The following is a 19,449-nucleotide window of genomic DNA, read 5'->3' as shown; positions in this document are numbered from 1 at the left end:
AGCCGCCCGGCTCACCACTTAGCATGTTTGAGTGACAGCTAGGACTGATGAATGGGGGTTTTCTGCATAAAAGTAGGGCTTTGGGGACTGGAACTTCAGAAGTCGCCACAGGACCTAAAGAATCCGAAGAGGGAGAAGCTGAGCCGACCTGCAACGACGACACCACCGGTGGAGCCCTGCTGAACCGCCTCACCACTTCCCGACGACAGAGAAGATCTTCATCCTGGAGAGTCTTCTTCCTTTGAACTGGCGGGGTTAACGAGTTCGCCCTCTTTTCGTCTTCCTGGATCGTCTCGTGGTCGAATCGCCCGTGCCAAGCACCCCAGCGGCCGGATAGCCATGCTTCACCACTACCGCGAATAAAAGGGTAGTACCTTTTAACTGGGAAACTCTGCGTCTGGTTTCTTCCCTGGCAGTGCAACGACCTCCAGCTTTCCTCCACATCGAGATCTTCTCTTCTCCTGGATGAAGCACCGACTTGCACCCGCTGCCAGGAACAACTGCCCCCGCTGGAGCTTTCTCACCATTTCAGGCACTGTGTCCTGCCTGGTCTCCCTTGCGACAGACTGTTCAAGGTTTCTCGTAAATCCTAGACTCTCTATCCCGGGGTGTCCTGGGACCTGTTAACTAACTTTTCTGATCTGATCCAACTCCTTTTTTAACTATCTGCAAAGACTTTTAAAGTGTACTTCAACTGTGTGACCTTGGGCACATTCCGCCTTGCTCTCCCCAAGAGTGGGCCTGGCCTATGAACTTCCTTGCTCTACAGTAGACTCTGCCTTTCCCGACTTGCTGTGGTTCTTTTAAAAGTGTTGGTATTGTGTGCTTTTTCTAATTCTGCCTTTTCCCTCCCTTTTTAAATAATTATTGGAGTACCATCTTTGTTAAGCGCTCACCTCTGTATTTGATAATAAGTGGTGTTCTTTCCCTAAGACTTGTCGAATAATAATTTCTAATGACTGTGTTTAACATTTTAGTGCCAGTGTATTTTTACAAGTGTGTTTTTAAATAAATAATTATATACTTTTATACCCAAGCTCTGGTCAGTGTTTGCTTGTGCTACTGTATTTTTGTACTTAATGTGTATACTCTATATACTGCCTAACTCTTTTTGAGAGAAGTCTGACTGCTCAGCCACAGCTACCAGGTAAATCTGGGTGGTGCAGACTGCTACCAATTGGGTTTACTGCCAACACCTGTAGTCTTAAGCTTTTTGCAGTTGTCCCTAAGGGAACTGCACAGGTTTCTGCCTAACAGACGCCACAGCTACTCCCCGGCGCATGTCGACTTCGACAGGGTTCAGCAGGTGCACATCCTGCAACAGGCCTTTTCCATCTTCAGACCCCCACTCCCTCTGCCTACGTTGCCTTGGCCCAGACCACGGTTGGCAAGCCTGTGCGGCATGCGGCTCGCTGTCCACGAAAACACTGAAGAACAGACTATTCAGGTGGAGGGAGCTTTTCCAGCGGTCTCCTTCTGAGGACCTAAAGAGTTTCATGAGACGTTCTAGGCCAGAGGTAGGGCCTATATTTTCATCTGCACCTCGAAAGGGAGACTCCTTCCCAGGGACTCTCCTACGCAGGAGGGACTGGTCAGGTCTTTTTACCTACTCGAGCACTGAGGCCGTCACAGCTACTGGCCTTCGGGCTGAGTGGTCCTCGGATCCTCCTGGTGCCAGGGTTGAGGGGGCCGCTAGGCTCTTTTACCGGGCTTGCGCCCGAGGGGCTCCGCCCTTGTACCGGCCCCATGGTCGAGAGGCTATAACCTGTTACCGGCAGTACGTCCGATGGGGCTCCTGAATGCAGCTCTAACGACCCCCAGGTCGAGGTGGATACACCTACCGGGTACAAGCCTGCGGAGCGGGGCAAGTCTCGTGCCTCACACATAAGAGACTTGGCAGAGGATCACATCGACAAGCCGAGTAACACGTTGCAGCCACGTGGTAGGCAGCTCAACAAAATGCAGACGGGCCAGGAAATGATACTCGTTCAATGCCTCTGCAAGACTTCGGCGAAGAACGAGTATCGAGGTGGGACTGGCATCAACCAGGTTACGTGGCCTATGGCCTACCCTTCTTATGCACAGGGCTACTTTCCCTTGGGTTCGTATGTACAGGGTCGGCAGCGGCCTCAGTTGCCTCTACTAACCCCTTCAGTGCCCTCCTTCTCGGCCAGAGAGAATTGGATCTTTGAGAGCTTCCTCAGCCTAATGAAGTCTCCAGATATGGGGGCTATCATCAAGGACACAGTCAGGGAAGTCCTTCCCGCTATGCTAGCGGCACCACAGATGCCTCCGCCGACATCTCTGGCTCCGGCGCAGCCGCCGCCTCCGGCTCCTCAGCCTACTCCACAGGCGGTTCCAAACCAGCCTCCACCTCTTCCTCAGCCTCTGGCGGTGTTCCCGTGCCCCTGCCTCCGGCTCCGAATACTCCTCCTCCTCCACAGGATCCCCCAGACCCTCAGGATACTGATGAGGAGGAGGATCCGGACACGCCATCATCGGCCAGGGCCTTCCACGAACGTATTGCGGGCCTGGCGGAATACCTGGGCTTCCCACAGCCCCAGGTTGAACAGCCGGCAGAGGGCGTCCTCACGGAGGTCCTCACGAGGCGCCCTTCTGCCAGAACGGGAATTCCACTGCAAACCGATGTAGTCTCCCTCGCCACGAAGGGTTGGCTCAAACTACACTCTGTCCAGCCAGTCAACCGCTGCCTGGACGCCAAGTATAGGCAGATGGAGGAGGATACACTCTTGCTCTCCTCCCATCCTCAGCCACACTCCCCGGTGATCGCTGCAGCATCACTATACTCCAAACCTCAGTGGTCCTCGTCTTCTTCATCGACTGCGCTGTTAGGCGAGGAGGAGAAAACCTTGGAGGCATATGGTAAGAAGCTGAATTCCAACGCTTCCTTGCACCTGCGACAGGCCAACACAGACGCCATGCTGGCGGCCGCTAACCAGAGATTATGGCGGGAAATTGATGACTTCCTCCAGCAAATCCCCTCCCACAGCCAATCACGTTTCAAGGCGGGGCTAGCCGAGGTCAAGCTCGTGGCGCAGGATTTCATGGAGTCCATACTAGCACACATAGATACCTTTGGACGTGCCATCTGTATTGCCACGGACATGAGAAGCATGGCCTGGCTCCGGGCAACCAAGTTTAACCCGGACGTCCAGGAACGTATTCTAGATCGGAGATTCGGTCGCTCGTCCTGAGCCAGGCCGTGGAGGAAGTCCCAGCCTCCCAGCGAGGTTCGGGCTTTTACTCCAGGATCGTCGCCATTCAAAAGAACCACCAACCTGGCTGGACCTTTCCACCCTTAACCTCTCCTTACCGCTTCAGAGATTCAAGATGGTTACACCAGCCTTTATTGCGGAGACATTCTTCAGAGGAGACTGGATGTGCTCCCTCGATCTGAAGGACGCTTATCTGCAGGTCCCGATCTGACAACCCCATTGTTCTTTCCTCCGGTTCAGGATCATGGGCTGCCATTTTCAGTACAAGGTCCTCCCTTTTGGCCTCAACTCAGCCCCCAGGGTCTTTACCAGACTCATGAATGCTGTGGCAGCCCTCCTCCGTGCTCAGGGCCTCCACATATACCCATACCTAGACGACTGGCTCGTCAGGGCTACATCTCCGGAAGCAGCTCACCACTCCTCCCAGGCACTGATGAACACGCTACACGACCTGGGCTTCTCGCTCAATCTCAGGAAGTCACAGCTGAAACCCACGCAGTCTTTAACCTTCCTGGCCCTCATCTGGGACACGCGCTCCGAGAGGGTCTTCCCCCTCGGAGGACAAGATCTCGGCCATCCAGAAGGCCACGTCCCACTTTCTCAGCCGAAGCTCCACCTCGGCTTGGTGGTACCAACATCTCATGGGGCTTTTTGCAGCGGTACCGTTGGCCGTCCCCTACACCAGACTCAGGATAAGGAGGATCCAACTCCACTTCTCAGCGTGCGGAACCAGGAGAAGGGATCGCAGGCCGAAATCATCAAGATCCCCACTTCTCTCCACCCGGACCTCATGTGGTTGTCCGAGGACCGCAACCTGCGGACGGGTAAGCTCTTAAGGCCCCCCGCCCCACAGGTGACGATTACCATGGACTCCTCCCTCGAAGAATGGGGAGCCACCCTGGAGGATCTATCGGTCCACGGCACCCGTCAAGAACAAGAGTACCACATCAATTGGCTGGAACTGAACTCCATCTGGTTAACGCTCCGAGCCTTCCTCCCACGGCTCATGGGAAGGGTTGTCCTCATCCAGACAGACAACTCGACCAGTATGTACTACTTCGAGGGATTGTGTGTTCCGATGTATTTCACATCTATGATAGGTAATCACCACAGCTGTGCTGCATCGGAAAGTTTTTCGGCGTCAGAGTCCTACGTCGATGACGTCGATACACTGTCCCTCGAGGGCCTCCGTCGAGCCGACGTCACTGGATGTTATTAGTAGGACGCACGACGCCCATAGCCTCAGTTCTGTTTTTTCCGCGAACGTGTTCGCTTTGCAATCTCGGCACGCCTCGGTTCTTCTCCTGATTGAATCGGTTCTTCGAACTTGGTTGTTTGTGAAGTATCATGTCTTCGTCGTCTTCTACCCCACGGTTGGGTTTCAAGAAGTGTTGAGACTGCGGTTCCAAGATGTCCCTTATGGACCCGCATGACATCTGCCTCTGGTGCCTCAGCGAGGACCACGCCACTGATGACTGACGAATGCCAGTCTTTGACGTCGAAGGCCTTGCAGGAGCGTAAGAAGAAGTTGACTGTAGGTAGGGTTTCCAAACTCTGAAAGTCGAAATCCGCTGGGCGATTCAAGGGGCGACTCTCTGCGTCGCCGTAAGTCCAGGGGGTCTCGGTCCCAGAGTGGGTCCCGCCATTCCTCTGCCTCTTCTAGGCACTCTCGGATGCGCTGTCACCGGTCGCCTTCCCCGTCCTCATCCGAGGACTCCGCCAGACGGCGGGTAGCTTGTCCCAACAAACATTCATCTACGGCCGAATGGGACGCATTTTTGCAAGGAGATGATGGTGATTTTTGAATCGCAGGGCTCCGTTCCGTCCGCGCCTTCGAGAGAAGCCGGCAAGGAACGCGCTAGGGCCACCGCTCACATGCCTTCGGGCTCGGGCGGTCGGCGCGATCATCGGGAGCCGTAGAGGTCTCGATCGGACAACGGTGGATCGCTCTAGTGATGCCCGCTCCAGGTCCCAGTCCTCGGCGCCCTTGAGACCGTTGGAGCCTGTGAGGTCTTTTAAGAAGACATCGGCGCCATGTCCTTCGAGGGACTCTCTCAAGGCTCCGGCTCCGAGGATGTCATCGACGCCATCGGCGCTGATGCCTTCGAAGGACACGCTCGGGGCTCCTGCCTCGAAGCCGTTGTCGAAGACGTCGGCGCCTCGCTGGACGCCAATTCCGTCGAAGGCAAAGACGCCTTTTATGGAGGTTTTACCGGAGATACCCCGGAGGACGCTGGAAACTCCGAGGAAGGCCCTGAGTAAATCGGTGAGGCCTGTGTTTGAACCTTTTTCTGTGCCCTCATCCAGGGATTCATACCAGCCTTTGGATTATATCTCAGAGGTGGATGAAGGGTCAGATGTGGAAGGGTTTGTTCCTCCTGAGGTTCCTGACAAACTGTTGTCTAGTCATAGCCAGATGGAAGACCTGCGTCAATCCTTGCATGACGCCAGTGGTCTGGACACCTCCCCGGAGGTTGAATTTGGCAGGCCTGAGCCTGGTACCCACGCTGAGTCTTCGTACAGGCGTCTCATGTCGAGGGTGATGGAGTACTTGGGGTGGTCTGCTCCACCTGTGGATTTTCTGCAGGATGACCTGACAGATATTTTGGACCAAGGTCCACCCACTGACCCGGTGCTGCCATTTCATATGGCCTTACAAAGAAGGTTGGCGGCAGCTTGGACTGCTCCGGAGAGTCTCCCGGCAGTGAATAAGTTGTTGCCGAAAAAATACCGTCCAGCCAGTGGCGACCCCGGCTACTTGTCTTTGCACCCCACTCCGGAGAGTTTGGTGGTGCAGGCTGCTACGGCCCCAGCAAAGCAGGTGGCGTACCCTACCATCCCTCCTGATAGGGACGACAAGCGCTTAGACGGTTGGGCGAAGAAAGTATTTTCATCTGGGGGTATGGCTTTAAGGGCAGCCAACTCCATTTGTGCCTTGGCAAGATTCACTCACACTGTGTGGAATTGTGTATCTTTGGCGGCTGAACAGATTCCCGAAGGGGAGGAACGGGATGGTTTTCTTGCCCTCGTTCAGGATGGTAAGGATGCCATGTGTGAATCCGTTCAGTCGGGTCTGGACGTGGCAGACTCTGTAAGCCGGTCCATGGCGGCGAGCACTGTGATGCGCAGGTTTGCGTGGTTCCGGAAGTCGGGGGTTTGCTCCTGATGTACAGTCCTGGTTTCTCAACATGCCCTTTGATGGTGACCATATTTTTGGCAGCAAGGCTGACGAGAGCCTTGAGAGGTTGCAGACCTCCAAAGCTGCAGCGAAGTTGTTAAGCGCTGCAGTTAGTCAACCTCTGCCTTTTCATCCTAGGGGACAGCAATGGAGGGGAGGTTCTTTTCGATACTACTTGTCCTTTGGTAGATCGAGGGGAGCTGCCAGTCAAAGGGGCCAACGTAGGAGTACCAGAGGTGGAAAATAAGGTACTCGAGGTGCCAAAGCCGCTTGGGCAGTTGCCTCTTTGCCCTCAGGCACTGCCGCAACCGATTCAGCTCAGTCATGAGGCCATGTCCCATGGTTCGCCGTTTCGGGGAAGGCTGGCGCAGCATCTTGTAGAATGGTGTGCATTACTTCAGATGTGTGGGTTCTGGAGATCATAGCCCACGGCTACTGTCTTCCTTTCCAGCAGAGGCCTCACGACAATCCACCAGGGAAGCTCTCTTTGCAGAGTCCGGATCCGCTCCTTGCGCAGGAAATCAAATCCCTGCTGGAGAAAGGCACCATAGAAATGGTGCCTGTAGCGGAGAGGAACAAGGGATGGTATTCCCTATATTTTTTGATCTCGACAAAAGATGGGGGATTGAGACCCATCATGGACTTGTGTGGTTTGAACAAGCTCCTCAGGAAGGACACGTTCAAGATGGTTACACTCTCTCAGGTCCTCCAGGCCCTTCAACTTCAGGACTGGTTGGGGTCTCTCGACCTCAAGGATGCTTACTTTCATGTGCCGATTCATCCCAAACACAGGAAGTACCTGAGGTTCGCGGTTGGCGACTCCCATTTTCAGTTTTGGGTCCTGCCATTCGGATTGACCTCCGCCCCGATGGTCTTCACCAAGCTCATGGTGGTGGTGGCATCGTATGTTAGGAAAGGGGGGATTCACGTCTACCCCTACCTGGACGATTGGTTGATCAGGGCGCGGTCTCCCGAGCAAGTCCTGGATCATCTGTCAGTCACCTGCCACTCCCTTCACAGGCTGGGCTTCTCCCTCAACTTAAACAAGTCCCACTTGACACCTACCCAGCAGCTCCAGTACATCAGAGCACTGCTCGACACATCCCTGGGGCAGTGTTTGCCTCCCCAGGTGAGGGCTCATCACATTCTGCAGATGGTGGACAAGTTTCAACGTGCCCAGAGGCTCCCAGCGTTCGAGTTCTTGAGGTTGCTCGGTCTCATGGCATCCTGCATTCTACTGGTGCCAGAGGCCAGGTTGCGGATGAGATCTCTGCAATGGGCTATCAAGATGTAGTGGTCGCAGTCCTCCGGCAGGATGTCGGATACCGTTCAGGTGCAGCCCTCGGTCGCCCAGGATCTTATGTGGTGGGCCGTCGAAGGCACTCTGATGAAGGGGGCTCCATTTTGGCTACTCTGGCCAGAGGTAACGATCGTGACGGACGCATCCCTCACGGGATGGGAAGCTCATGCCAATGAGTTGACAGTCAGCGGTCGTTGGTCTCCGTCGGAGTCCAGACTCCATATCAATTTGTTAGAGCTGAGGGCCATCAGGCTAGCTCTGAAGGCTTTTCTGCCGTCTGTGCGGGGGAAGAATGTCCTGATTCTGACAGACAATACAGTGGCCATGCACTAACTCAACAAAAAGGGGGGGGCAGGGTCTCTCCCACTGTGCAGAGAGGCGATGCAGCTCTGGTTCTGGGCCGTCTAGCAGGGCATTTCGATCTCAGCAGTTCATCTGGCCGGAGACGAAAACGAGGCGGCGGACGCTCTGAGCAGGCAGAGTGTCTCTCTCACAAGTGGGAGCTGGCTCAGGAGGTTCTCTTGGAGATCTTCGCTCTTTGGGGAACCCCGCTAGTGAATCTCTTCGCCACCAGTGTCAACCGAAGTGCGAAAGATTCTGCTTGCTGGAATTTCCTCCAAGAGGAGCCTTAGGGGACGCGTTCATAGTGGAGTGGTCCTTCCCACTGCTGTACGCATTTCCTCCAGTCCCCGTCATTCCGCAAGTGCTGCGGAGGTTACGCAGGACCGGTTCCCGAATGATCCTCATTGCTCCGGCATGGGCCAGGAGAGTGTGGTTCCGGACCTTCTCGACATATCCATCTGCCCTCCACGCGTCTTCCCTACCGAGACGATCTGCTCTCAAGGGAGGGGGTCGGGTTCTCCACCCAGAGGTCAAGTGTCTCAACCTTCATGCTTGGTTTCTGAAAGGTTGAGGTACAAGGATTGGGAACTCCCTGAAGACGTGATGAAGGTGTTGTTTTCCATTGCCGTTGGCGAAAGTTCTGCGACTGGTGCAGGGTAAAGAATGTGGATCCTTTTTCATGTGCCATTCCTGTGGTTTTGTCTTTTTTGCTTTCGTTAGCCCACAAGGGCCTGCAAGTGGGGACCATTAAGGGTTACCTGGCGGCACTGTCCATATTTAAGCGCTTGTCTGAGGAGTGTTTTTATTTTAAGATTCCTTTTGATTTCTCATTTTCTGAAAGGGCTCACTAATGTGTTCCCTCTGTCACCTTTCCAGGTGCTCGGTTGGGATTTGAACTTAGTTTTGAAATTCCTAATGGGAGCTCCGTTTGAGCCCTTACATTCTTGTCCTTTGAGACTGTTGACCTTTAAAACTGTATTTTTGGTTGCGGTTACTTCCGCTCGAAGAGTGAGTGAGTTGCAGGCACTATCCGCCAAGCCACCTTTCATGGTGTTCCATAAGGACAGGGTTGTCCTTAGGGTCCGTCCTTCTTTTCTTCCGAAGGTTGTCGGAATTTCATTTGAGCCAGAAGGTCATTCTTCCGGCGTTCTATCCTCCTCCGCATCCTGGTAAGGAAGAGGAGAGGCTCCATAGGTTGGATCCTAGGAGAGCTTTAAGTTTCTACATCTCACGCATGTCCCGGTTCAGAGTGGACGTACAGCTCTTTGTAGGATACGCTGGAAGGCGTTTGGGTGAAGCTGTTGGATTATCTTGACAATCTCTGAATGCTACCGTCTGGCTGGTCAGGACCCTCCGGTAGGCTTATGGGCCCATTCTACTAGGGGTGTGGCTGCCTCTACTGCTCTGCAGAGAGGTGTTCCCATTCGTAACATTTGTGAAGCGGCCACATGGGCCTCTGTCCATACTTTTGTAAAACACTACTCCCTGGATTCTATCCATTCGCAAGATTTGGCCTTTGGCAAGGCGGTCCTCTATTCTGCAATTTAATTGGGCATTCTACAATTATAAATTCTTTTTCCCACCTCCATACGTTGGTACTGCTTTGGGAGTCTGTCATAGATGTGGAATACGTCGGAGGACACAATCCCTTCGAAGAACCAGTTACTTTCTTACCTGGAAACTTTCTTTCGATGGGATGTTCCGACGTATTCCACATCGCACCCTCCCAGCCTGCCCCTCTACAGAATTTCTTATGTGATTGCAGCTTACGTTTCCGTAAGGCTTTCTGTAGTCATACTGGCAGAAGATTGGTGCCACACGCTCTGGGAAAAAACGACAACTGAGGCTACGGGCGTTGTGCGTCCTACTTATAACATCCGGTGACGTTGGCTCGATAGAGGCCCTCGAGGGACAGCGTATCAACGTCATCGACGTCGGACTCTGAAAATGTTTCCTAAGTAGCACAGCTGTGGTGATTACCTGTCATAGATGGGGAATACGTCGGAGGAACATCCCATCGAAAGAACGTTACCAGGTAAGAAAGTAACTTGTTCATCTACAAGCAGGGGCGGACCAGGTCCCCCGCCCTATGCAGACTTGCAATCAACATGTGGGAATGGGCTTTGGAAAAGGAGATTTTCCTCACAGCAGTCCACCTCCTGGGTGAAGCCAACCTGGAAGCGGACAAGCTCAGCAGGTTGGGAGTGGACAGCTACGAGTGGCAGCTAAACGACCTTGTAGCACTGGAAATCTTCCACAGATGGGGATCCCCCGAGGTGGATGTCTTTGCCACCAGGCACAACAGGAAGTTCCCCCAGTTCGCCTCCTGGCAGGGGCAGGGCCAGGGCTCCCTGTGCGATGCCTTATGGATTCAGCGGAACGGCATGTCAGCTTACGCCTTTCCGCCCACCCCACTCATTCACAGAGTGCTTTGCAAGATCAAGGAGTCTCGCCAGCTCAACCTCATTCTGATAGCTCCATGGTGGCCAGTCAGGCCATGGTTCTCTGAGCTGCTCAGCCTCTCGGAGGTCCCTCCAATCCACCTCAAGACAGGCCCAGCACATCTTTTGACACAGCAGGGGGGCAGGGTAGTCCACCCTGCCCCTCAGAAGCTGGCCCTCACAGCGTGGTTCCTGAGTAGGTGACGCTCAGACACCTCAACCTATCCCAAGCCAATCTGATATCATACAGGGGGCTAGGAGCAAGGCTACCAGAGCCCAATATAAAAGTAAATGGACCAGGTTCTGCCACTGGGCGCACTCCAAGGAGATCGACCCTCTGGCCTGTTCATTGGACAACGTGCTGTCATTCTCGGCACACCTTGCCAACACCGGCGTGCCGGTGGACACCTGCCGCACATACCTCTCAGCCATTGTGGATTACAGGAACTCGGAGGCGGGGGTCTTCTCCTCCAACCCGATCATCAAGAGACATTTGGCCGGACTCGCTAGACTCTACCCGCCCATTAGGAAGCCACACCCCGTGTGGGATTTGAACCTAGTCTCGGGCACCCTCGCGCACAAGCCGTTTGAGCCTATGGCGTCCACGGACATCAGACTGGTCACCATCAAGACGGCCCTTCTAGTCGGCCTCACTTCAGCGCGCAGGGTCAGCGAGATCCAGGCTCTAGTTGCATCAGAGCCGTACGCTACCTTTCACAAGGATAAGGTGGTCCTGCGTACCTATCCGGCATTTCTACATAAAGTGCCATCAGCCTTTCACTTAAACGAGCAGATTGTCCTTCAGACATTCTTTGCCAACCCGAAGGATGAGCCTCCGAGAGTTCTGCACTGCGTAGATGTCAGGCGTGCACTGAAATTCTACCTGGACAGGACCAAGGGCTTCTGCAAGTCGGATGCCCTGTACATCACCTTCGGAGCCGCCAGGCCAGGCTATCAGGCCTCCAAAGCCTCCATTTCCCGCTGGATGGTCTCTGCCAGCAACGAAGCGTATGAGGGACACCATAAACACCTTCCGGCGAACATGCATGCCCACGCGGTCAGGGCCAAGGCAACAGCCATCGCCTTTCAGCGCCATGTCCCCTGGCAGGTCATAAGCAAGGCAGCCACATGGGCCACCCCATCTGCTTTCTGCAAGCATTGCTGTTTGGATGCAGGCTCCAGGTCAGATGCGGCTTTAGGACAGGCGGTTCTCCGGAACCTGTTTGCTTAATGAGGTTCTCCTCTCCACCCTGGGGCTGCATTCAGTTGTAATTGTCCATGCAGTATGGAGGAAAGGGGCGGGATGTAAGAGTTATTATAAATTACTCACCGTATTGACTAATGTACACTTAGTCCATAGTCCCCTTTCCTCCATACGTCCCACTTCCTCCCCCCTAATAATCTGGTATCATTAGGCAATGGTAAATATATTGTCGACGCGTCTTTGGGGAATGAGGTGTGGCGCCGGAGGACGGAGTCAAGGCAGCGCATGCTCCCCGGGCCGCGCCTCTAAATTTAGAGGGGAAGAAGATTTTTCGGGTGAAAAAGGTTCTGTCTGCCGTCCCTCGCGAGGGACGCCCATGCAGTATGGAGGAAAGGGGACTATGGACTAAGAGTACGTTAGTCACTGCGGTGAGTAACTTATAATTATTTGAGTCGCACCTATTTTGGACGATTAACTTGTTCACCAAGAACTGTACTATTTGAATGCTACGAATTGAAGGAGAATCAAAGATGTATTAATTGAATGACCATAATTCAATGATGTAACATCAGAATTGAAATTCAAGTAATTAATCCCTAAATAAAGCAAGGCTAAGGAGAATTATACCAGTTTTTGAGTGAATGTTATCACACACATCGCAAATTAGTAAGCGCGAGTACCTAAAAGATCTATTTATTGTTGTTTTCAGTGAGTAAAATCACCACCTAAATCCTTGGTCGGGCACAAGCTGTGCCCATTTCCTGGCTTTGCTGAGACTTCAAAGACATTCCCAGATATCTGAGAAGTGTAGGGGGGATGAGCAGTGCTTGGTTTTTGAGTCGAATGGGGAAAGGTCTCTGTGCTTGAACACCAGTTTTAAAGACAACTCTAATAACAGAGCATGGTCTTTTAACATTTTCTTTTTGTATTTTTATGATGTTTTATTGGTTAATCAAATTAAACCTTTAACATTTCTCCATCATCAATGTCATCATTATTGAATGTGCATGTCCATTATTTGCTTAAGTACGATGATCTTTCCAAAGCCAGTTCCAGGTAGAGGCCCATTTGTGAGCCTGCTAAGATTTACTCACGCTTCGGGACCTTCTTCCTCCTGGCCCAAATTTAGTGATTCTACGAATTTCAGAGCGTCCAATATTTACATTCTGCATTTTTATACATTTAATCTGCTTTACATCTCACAGTAAATACAATAAATGTTGCTTCATTTTTCCTTGTGCTACCTTTGTCAGTATTTTTCCATATATTTAAAAGTCACCACCTTCATTAAAGTGGGCCTTCAAATTACTTCTATCAATGGAGTTTTCTGTTTAAAATGTTAATTGCTTCCAAGCGGCAGAATGCACACATTTCCATGGTAGCTCTCCGTGTTTTCAGGTATGGAGCTCTGTCATTCGTACACAGTGCCCATTTAATGTTCTTTTTTTCTTTTTCTGACTCCAACATTCAGTTACTTGATGGATCAGAATGACATGCTAGCATTGTCTCTGCTAGCGGTGTGTTTTCATATTTCTGCACCATTTGAACTTAACGTGGCCAGAGGCAAATCATTTGGGTCTAGGGGCTGAATTTACCACACAGCACCAAGAGTAGTTGCAGAAACTGCTTTCACTTATGTGTATATTGAAGAGGCATATGTAAATTGACGGACGGGGGAGGGAGTCATTTAAATTGAAAAGTGACTCTGACCATTGGTCTATAAACTGAGAAGTGCCATGTGTACTGAGGGACGTGTACACAGAGCGAGCATGCATTTATTTATTGTTTGCTTGTTAGGCGCTTATACAAGAAATACATTCTGTTTCCCTGATTATGCCATGTTGTTACACAATGCCATGCAAGGGCATAAGGTTCAGTAGCAGTTTTTATCGATGAAAATAAAACGAATGTGGTGGTTAGCATAAAAGTGAGTATAGTGCACCTGTAATGGTAAAACTAAAATTAACTTTCGTTCACAAAGATCAGTGTTCCAGGCTTTATCTGTTTTTCTCTTAAGTAGGGACAATGGGAACTCCAGCAGGATAGGGTAGAGTTTGCTTCAAATTGCATTCAAAAGAAAACCTTTTGCACAGTTTTTGGGGTGGCCTCTAATTGGCTGTTAGATCAACCAGGTCCTTGTCTTCAGCCTGCATGTTTTTAGGGTTCCTGAACCTTCTTTTTGCTCTGCAGGAAGATCCATTCACAGTCCAGACATCCAAAGTTCAGTGACGTTTCCAGATCGTTTTCCTTGGTTAGGCTGCCGTGGGTCTTGTCCAATAGGTGTATTCTTGGTCATGGTTTAGACCATGCGAGTAACATGTTGGTCCTCTTGGCCGCCTCCTTTCGCAATGGTCTTGAATCCAGGAAGTCTCCACTCCTAGATATATTCGTCGTGTCCTCCCTGAATCCTGGTGCGATTTCAAAGTCTCATACCTTTTCCCACCACTTAAATCTGCCTTGGACCTCTACCTGTTCGCCTTATGCCTCCTTAGTTGTTATCACTTTATCTCCCCCTCTGGCCTCTGTACTTCACCCCAGATGGTATCAGCTCTCCTTTCACCTCCTCAGTGCAATCACTCTCACTCTCTCTGACTCCCTCTTTATTTCTCGCTGTCTCAAACTCTCTCTAGCTTCCGCCTCCAACCTCCTTCTGACTATCCCCATCCAGATGGTGCCACACCTCCAACCTTCTTAATATTCCTTCTGTATCCCCAAACTTACCCCTCTAGACGTTATCACCTACCTTCTCCAACCTCCTCAATCTCTCCTGCTCTCCAGATGGTACAAACTCCTTCTGCAGCACCCTAGCACCACTCTCGCAACCTCCAAGTCTCTCATCCAGCTCTCCTTGCAGTGCACCTCTACATCACCAATCTCTTTCACACACCTTTCTTCAGCTCCTGCACCAATGCCACACACTGCCAGACTGAGCTGGCTGCTTTTTAGAGGGTGGTCTCCTCCCTTGAGTGGTAATTGGAGGTCTTGGTTGCAACTGGGCTGTGTGGTCTGAGCTGTTTCATGAATGAGCAATGTACTTAGTCATGTGGACTGAAAGGCTGTTGGACTAAGCTTATTTTAAGCCCTACTGCAATTTTAGATTTGACATCTGGCCTGATTATATGTGAGGCTCCTTCCCTCCTCCAGAAAGCAGTGCTTCCATTGCTTGCTTTACCTGTAGCCCTTCTACTTGTCTAACCTGTGAATTACAAGTCAGAGAACCCTCTCGTAAGCCTGTGATGCTGTTTATTTTATTTATTTGTTATGCAACGAAAACCCTGTATGCATTGGGCACGACACAAACACACCAGACAGAACATGAAGCACAGGACAACCTAGAGAACAAGTTAAAGATGTCTACTAAACAGCATCGTTTTTTCTGGAGACTGGTACATTTATAATGTTTTCGTCACGGGATAGTTACAACTTTTTTACACCTGTGAAGTTCGACGCAGCGTTAGAATGACCTTTGTTTATTTTCCTTGCCTTACATAAAACGCAAGTCAATTTCAATTTAGTTGCGTGTAATTTTCAATCCATATGAGGATCACTCACCTGGGAAAGGTTTCCCTCTGCATTGTTGCAGAAGAAGAAAACATTTGTGTGTCCACTCTCTAGCGCCTTCTAAGTGTTGAAAGTGTTTACTTAAAGGAGAAAGCTCCATTTCCTAGCTGAATGTAAGGGTCTGGCTAGGCAGCTGGAATGGCTCTCTGAGGGGGTCGACCAGCTGGAAAGGATCTTCTTTAAGAATCCTTAAGGCCCTCTTTTTTCCTTATTGGCCATAGGTGTTTTTAAGGGTGTTGTGGATGTTGGTGTTCCCGTGACTACCCCTTTGGTAGTCATGGGATCTTGTGGAGCGGTGGGGGTGTGAGTGCTCCTGTGACTGTGCCTTGTCTTAGTGCAGGGACTCAGTTGGGATGGTCTCTGGATCCTCCATACACCTCTTCCAGTTCCAACATCCACTACCTCAGGGTGGCCCAGGTGCCTTTCACCACCCCACTGTTGGTCCCCAAGGTTAGGCACGGTACTTGATCACAAGGGCCATAAACAGCATTTAGGGACAAATAGACTGACATCGAGGCAATGCCATTTAGCTGGTTCATATACATGGGGGATGACATAACGCGAAGGAGAAATCTACAGAGGGGAAATTAACACTTTGTAGAGCTGTATAAAGTGAGCAGACACGTGTACAGAGGCATATGCAATGCAGCAGGAGATACCCACTAAGGAGAAACGCACACACCAATGCCAGATTTCTGTTTCACTACTTCTGGTCCATCACTGCTCTTAACCCGCAGCTCTTAGAAACTGCTCACTGGCAGGTTTATTCAACTATTTGTCATAACATTCCTTTTTGCAAATATTTTGTTTTCAAATTGCCTTCTTGCAGCTCTGCCTTTCTCCCCCTCCTCCCCCCGACCCCACTTTTGTGTAGAAAGATGAATGTGTTCCGCCATAAGGTAAAGGGAAGGTAAGTGCTGTGGAGTTGATGTGCCATGCACACTTGATGCAGCATTCGTACCCTTTGTACACGCTATTGATATGATTTCACGTGTGTGGGGGATTAAGGAACAATGTTTTCTTTTTCTTAGGTTAGAGGAAGAAAGTTCAGCCTTTTATTCAACTGCAAGACTCTGGGACGATGGTGTCATTCTTCCACAGGACTCTAGGCTGGTAAGTTTTGCTGTTCATCTTTTGTAACTTAAAATCGTTGCGTACAGTTCTAAACATTTGTTAATTGTTTCCTAGCAAAATAAGATCAAAACCTATATTTTACGCAAGCAATTTCGTTCAACTGTTATGTTATTGGTTCTTGTAAAGCGCACGGTCGCCCAAAGGCATCATGATGCTAGGAGAGGAGGAGAAAGCCCCATGACATTCAAAATAGGTAAGTTTTAATCCGCCTTCTAAACTCCAGAGTTTTCTTTATAAGTGGAAGATTATTCCACAGAACTGCTGCAGCAATATAGAAGTCCCGGCCGCCAAACCGGTCTCTGTTGTGCTTTTGATCAACCAGTTGTTCGGAGGTGGCTGAGCGAAGGTGACCGGTAGGACGATAGCGCATGAACTTGGCTTGAAGGTATTCTGCACCCTGACCATGAATGGCACGGTTTACAATGCACAAGGTCTTAAATTCAACCCGCTGAGCCACAGGGAACCAGTGCAGGTTCCGTAACACAGGGGAGATGTGCCCTCCAAAAGGGGAGCCTGTGGCTACCCTCTGCGGCCTAATTTTGCAGCCGCTGCAGCCTTTTAATCAGGGCCTTGGGTTGGGCTAGATACAGAGAGTTGCAATAGTCTATACGTGATAGAACCGTAGCAGCAACCACGGGAGGGTGCAGCGGGGCCAGGATCAGAAGTAGTACTCTTCTCAAAATGTTGAACTGAAAATGACCAGCCTGACAGATCGCAGAGACTTGGTGGTCCATAGATAAGGATGCGGATAAAACCGCACCCAAGTTTTTCACTTTTTTAACCGGAATCGGTAGGGGCCCCAGGGAGGAGGGCCAGAAGGAAGACACCCAAAGTGTAGGATCGGGGGGATAGCCCACCAACATCACCTTGGTGTTGTCTCTGTTCAGTTTGAGCCCATTGTGGTTCATCCAATCTCTAACCGCTGTCAGGCACCCCCACAAGCACGACGACACCTCAGACTGATCAAGGTCTAGTCTGATCAGTATGTGGGTGTCATCTGCATAGGAGTAGCACCTGATGCCGAAGGAGCGGACGAGACACACAAGGGCCCATATATAGATGTTAAACAGAATAGGCGTCAAGGAAGAGCCTTAGGGCACTCCACAACTGAGGTGACAAGGAGCAGAAAGAAAAGGAGGCATTGAGAGGATCTGAGTACGATCCGCAAGGAACTAACTGAACCAGGCAAGTACCTGGCCAGATATACCAAACTGGGAGAGGCGAGATAGCAGGATGGAGTGGTCGACCGTAATCTTCCTACAACTCTAGGTATGTTCCCCGCCTGCTTTGTGCACTAGATAAAATGTTAATCTTGAAAGGAAGTGTTACCTCTTTAATGGTTTGTGCGTGCGTTCGGAGGGGTATTTGTATAGCTCAAAAATTGTGAGTAATTCTTTTCTGAGAACAAACTGTCTAAAATAGCTTTTTCTACAGTAAGGACTGTAACCCACCTAGGCAGTATTGCAATTTAGTTTACACTGTGTGACATACCAAAGGAGAATACCCATTTGCATTTCACGTTGACACTTTCTCTCTTCTCTCCCTGAATGTGGGCATTCAAATCCTGAATGGCAGCCACATCTCCTGTGAGCAAAGAGTACCAACAGCAACCTCTGGCCCTTTGTGCACCCCCAGTGAGGTGTGACATGTCTGATTCCTCCAGCAGGTCATATTCTTCTAAGTGTTTGCCCTAAAGCTGATTAATTACAAATGCCAGAAAGAGATGTGGGACATCTGTCAGAAGAGCCAACTGACAGTCAGAGCAAGCGCATGCCAATATTAGGCAGGAAAATGGAGGCTCCAGAAGCATACAATATATGCCTAATCACTTCCAGTGCTGACCTTACACAGTACGATAGGGTAAATGACATAAAATGGAGCCCAATTTCTGAAGCCACAACTATAGTCGTAGGCAATGCTTCAAGAGGGGCACATTGTGTCTAATACTCCAATTTAACTACAGCCAAGACAAGCGGTTACAACATTAAGGGTAAAATATTATACTTGGCGTTCCAGCCTTTAAACCAGAAACTCAAGCCAGAATAATTAAAATGCTGTATGACTTGAACTTTTATTTGGTCCAGAAGTGGATGAAGACCTAGAGAGCGCCAAAAAGGAGAATGAAACTATTAGGTCACTGGGGACTTTTGGAACCAGACCTTTTATCAGAAAATGCACCTCACCAGCTTGGAGCCCAAACAGGGCACAAGCCTCAGGGTATGAGCAGCCCTTTCCACTCCCAGCTTGACTCCTGGCAGCAATATCTATTACACACATTTACTGTGGAACGGAAGGCCCCAAAAAGGGCTGCGACTGTCTTTTCAAGGAACCTTCAAACAGTACACCGGTAGTGCCAAGAATAAGCAACTACACCCACATGTGGTGTAAAATCACCCAAGAAAGTAGGTATTAGAAACAGCAGAGATGGTTTATTGCATAGAATCACTGTGAAGACCAAAATACAGCCACCAAAAAAAAATCACGATAGAAAAGAGCAGCTCCCGCTATTGTTCGCTGAGGTATACACACTCCTGACAAAGGGGCAGTAGAATAAATACTACAAAGGGAAAGGAACAAAGGTGTATATATTCACTGTCCTTCCGTATTCCCAAAAAGGAAAGGGCATTAAGATGTATAGCAGTGTCGTAACTCAAAATGTGGGGGACTCTTTGAGAGTCATGCTGAGCCACCAGTCCCATGAGCCCCTCAGCAAAGCAGGGGACGTGCCACACTCCGGCCAGGCCTGGACCACTGTGTATGTGCAATGACCATGATGATCAGGCCTCTACAGTGGAATGCATGCAGTGTGCTAGGTGACAGATGAAAGTAGGCTTTTTTAATCAAAGCTTAAATCGTTCAGATAGGCACCCAAATGCACCTACCACCAGTGGCAGCTGGTTAATTTCTTTTTATTGGAGGGATGTAAATATTTGCTACAAGTATGCAAGAGTGATCGATCGTAGCGAGGGAGCCCGAACCAATGAAAGGCGATTTTGGGGGCTTTCCAAGAAAATGTTTTGAATAATGGGTTAAAATGGTGCATTATACAGTAC

At 50.4% G+C, this 19,449-nt stretch overlaps 1 protein-coding gene across 2 annotated transcripts in view; it reads left to right on the top strand.

The window, feature by feature from the left end:
* The window catches only part of LOC138543670 (probable methylcrotonoyl-CoA carboxylase beta chain, mitochondrial), a 1,097,318-nt gene that overhangs the window by 1,042,173 nt on the left and 35,696 nt on the right, over positions 1–19,449 (top strand). For both annotated transcript variants that reach the window (XM_069641931.1, XM_069641932.1), the window contains exon 11: positions 16,294–16,375. In XM_069641931.1, coding sequence (XP_069498032.1) covers positions 16,294–16,375 — 82 coding nt within the window. The remainder of the gene's footprint in view (positions 1–16,293; positions 16,376–19,449) is intronic.

The sequence above is a fragment of the Ambystoma mexicanum genome, chromosome 1q (genome assembly GCF_040938575.1).
Source record: "Ambystoma mexicanum isolate Mex_15411 chromosome 1q, UKY_AmexF1_1, whole genome shotgun sequence".
In the NCBI taxonomy this organism is placed as follows: domain Eukaryota; kingdom Metazoa; phylum Chordata; class Amphibia; order Caudata; family Ambystomatidae; genus Ambystoma; species Ambystoma mexicanum.
The sequence above is the reverse complement of the archived record's forward strand: the minus strand, read 5'-3'. Positions and strand labels throughout refer to the sequence as shown.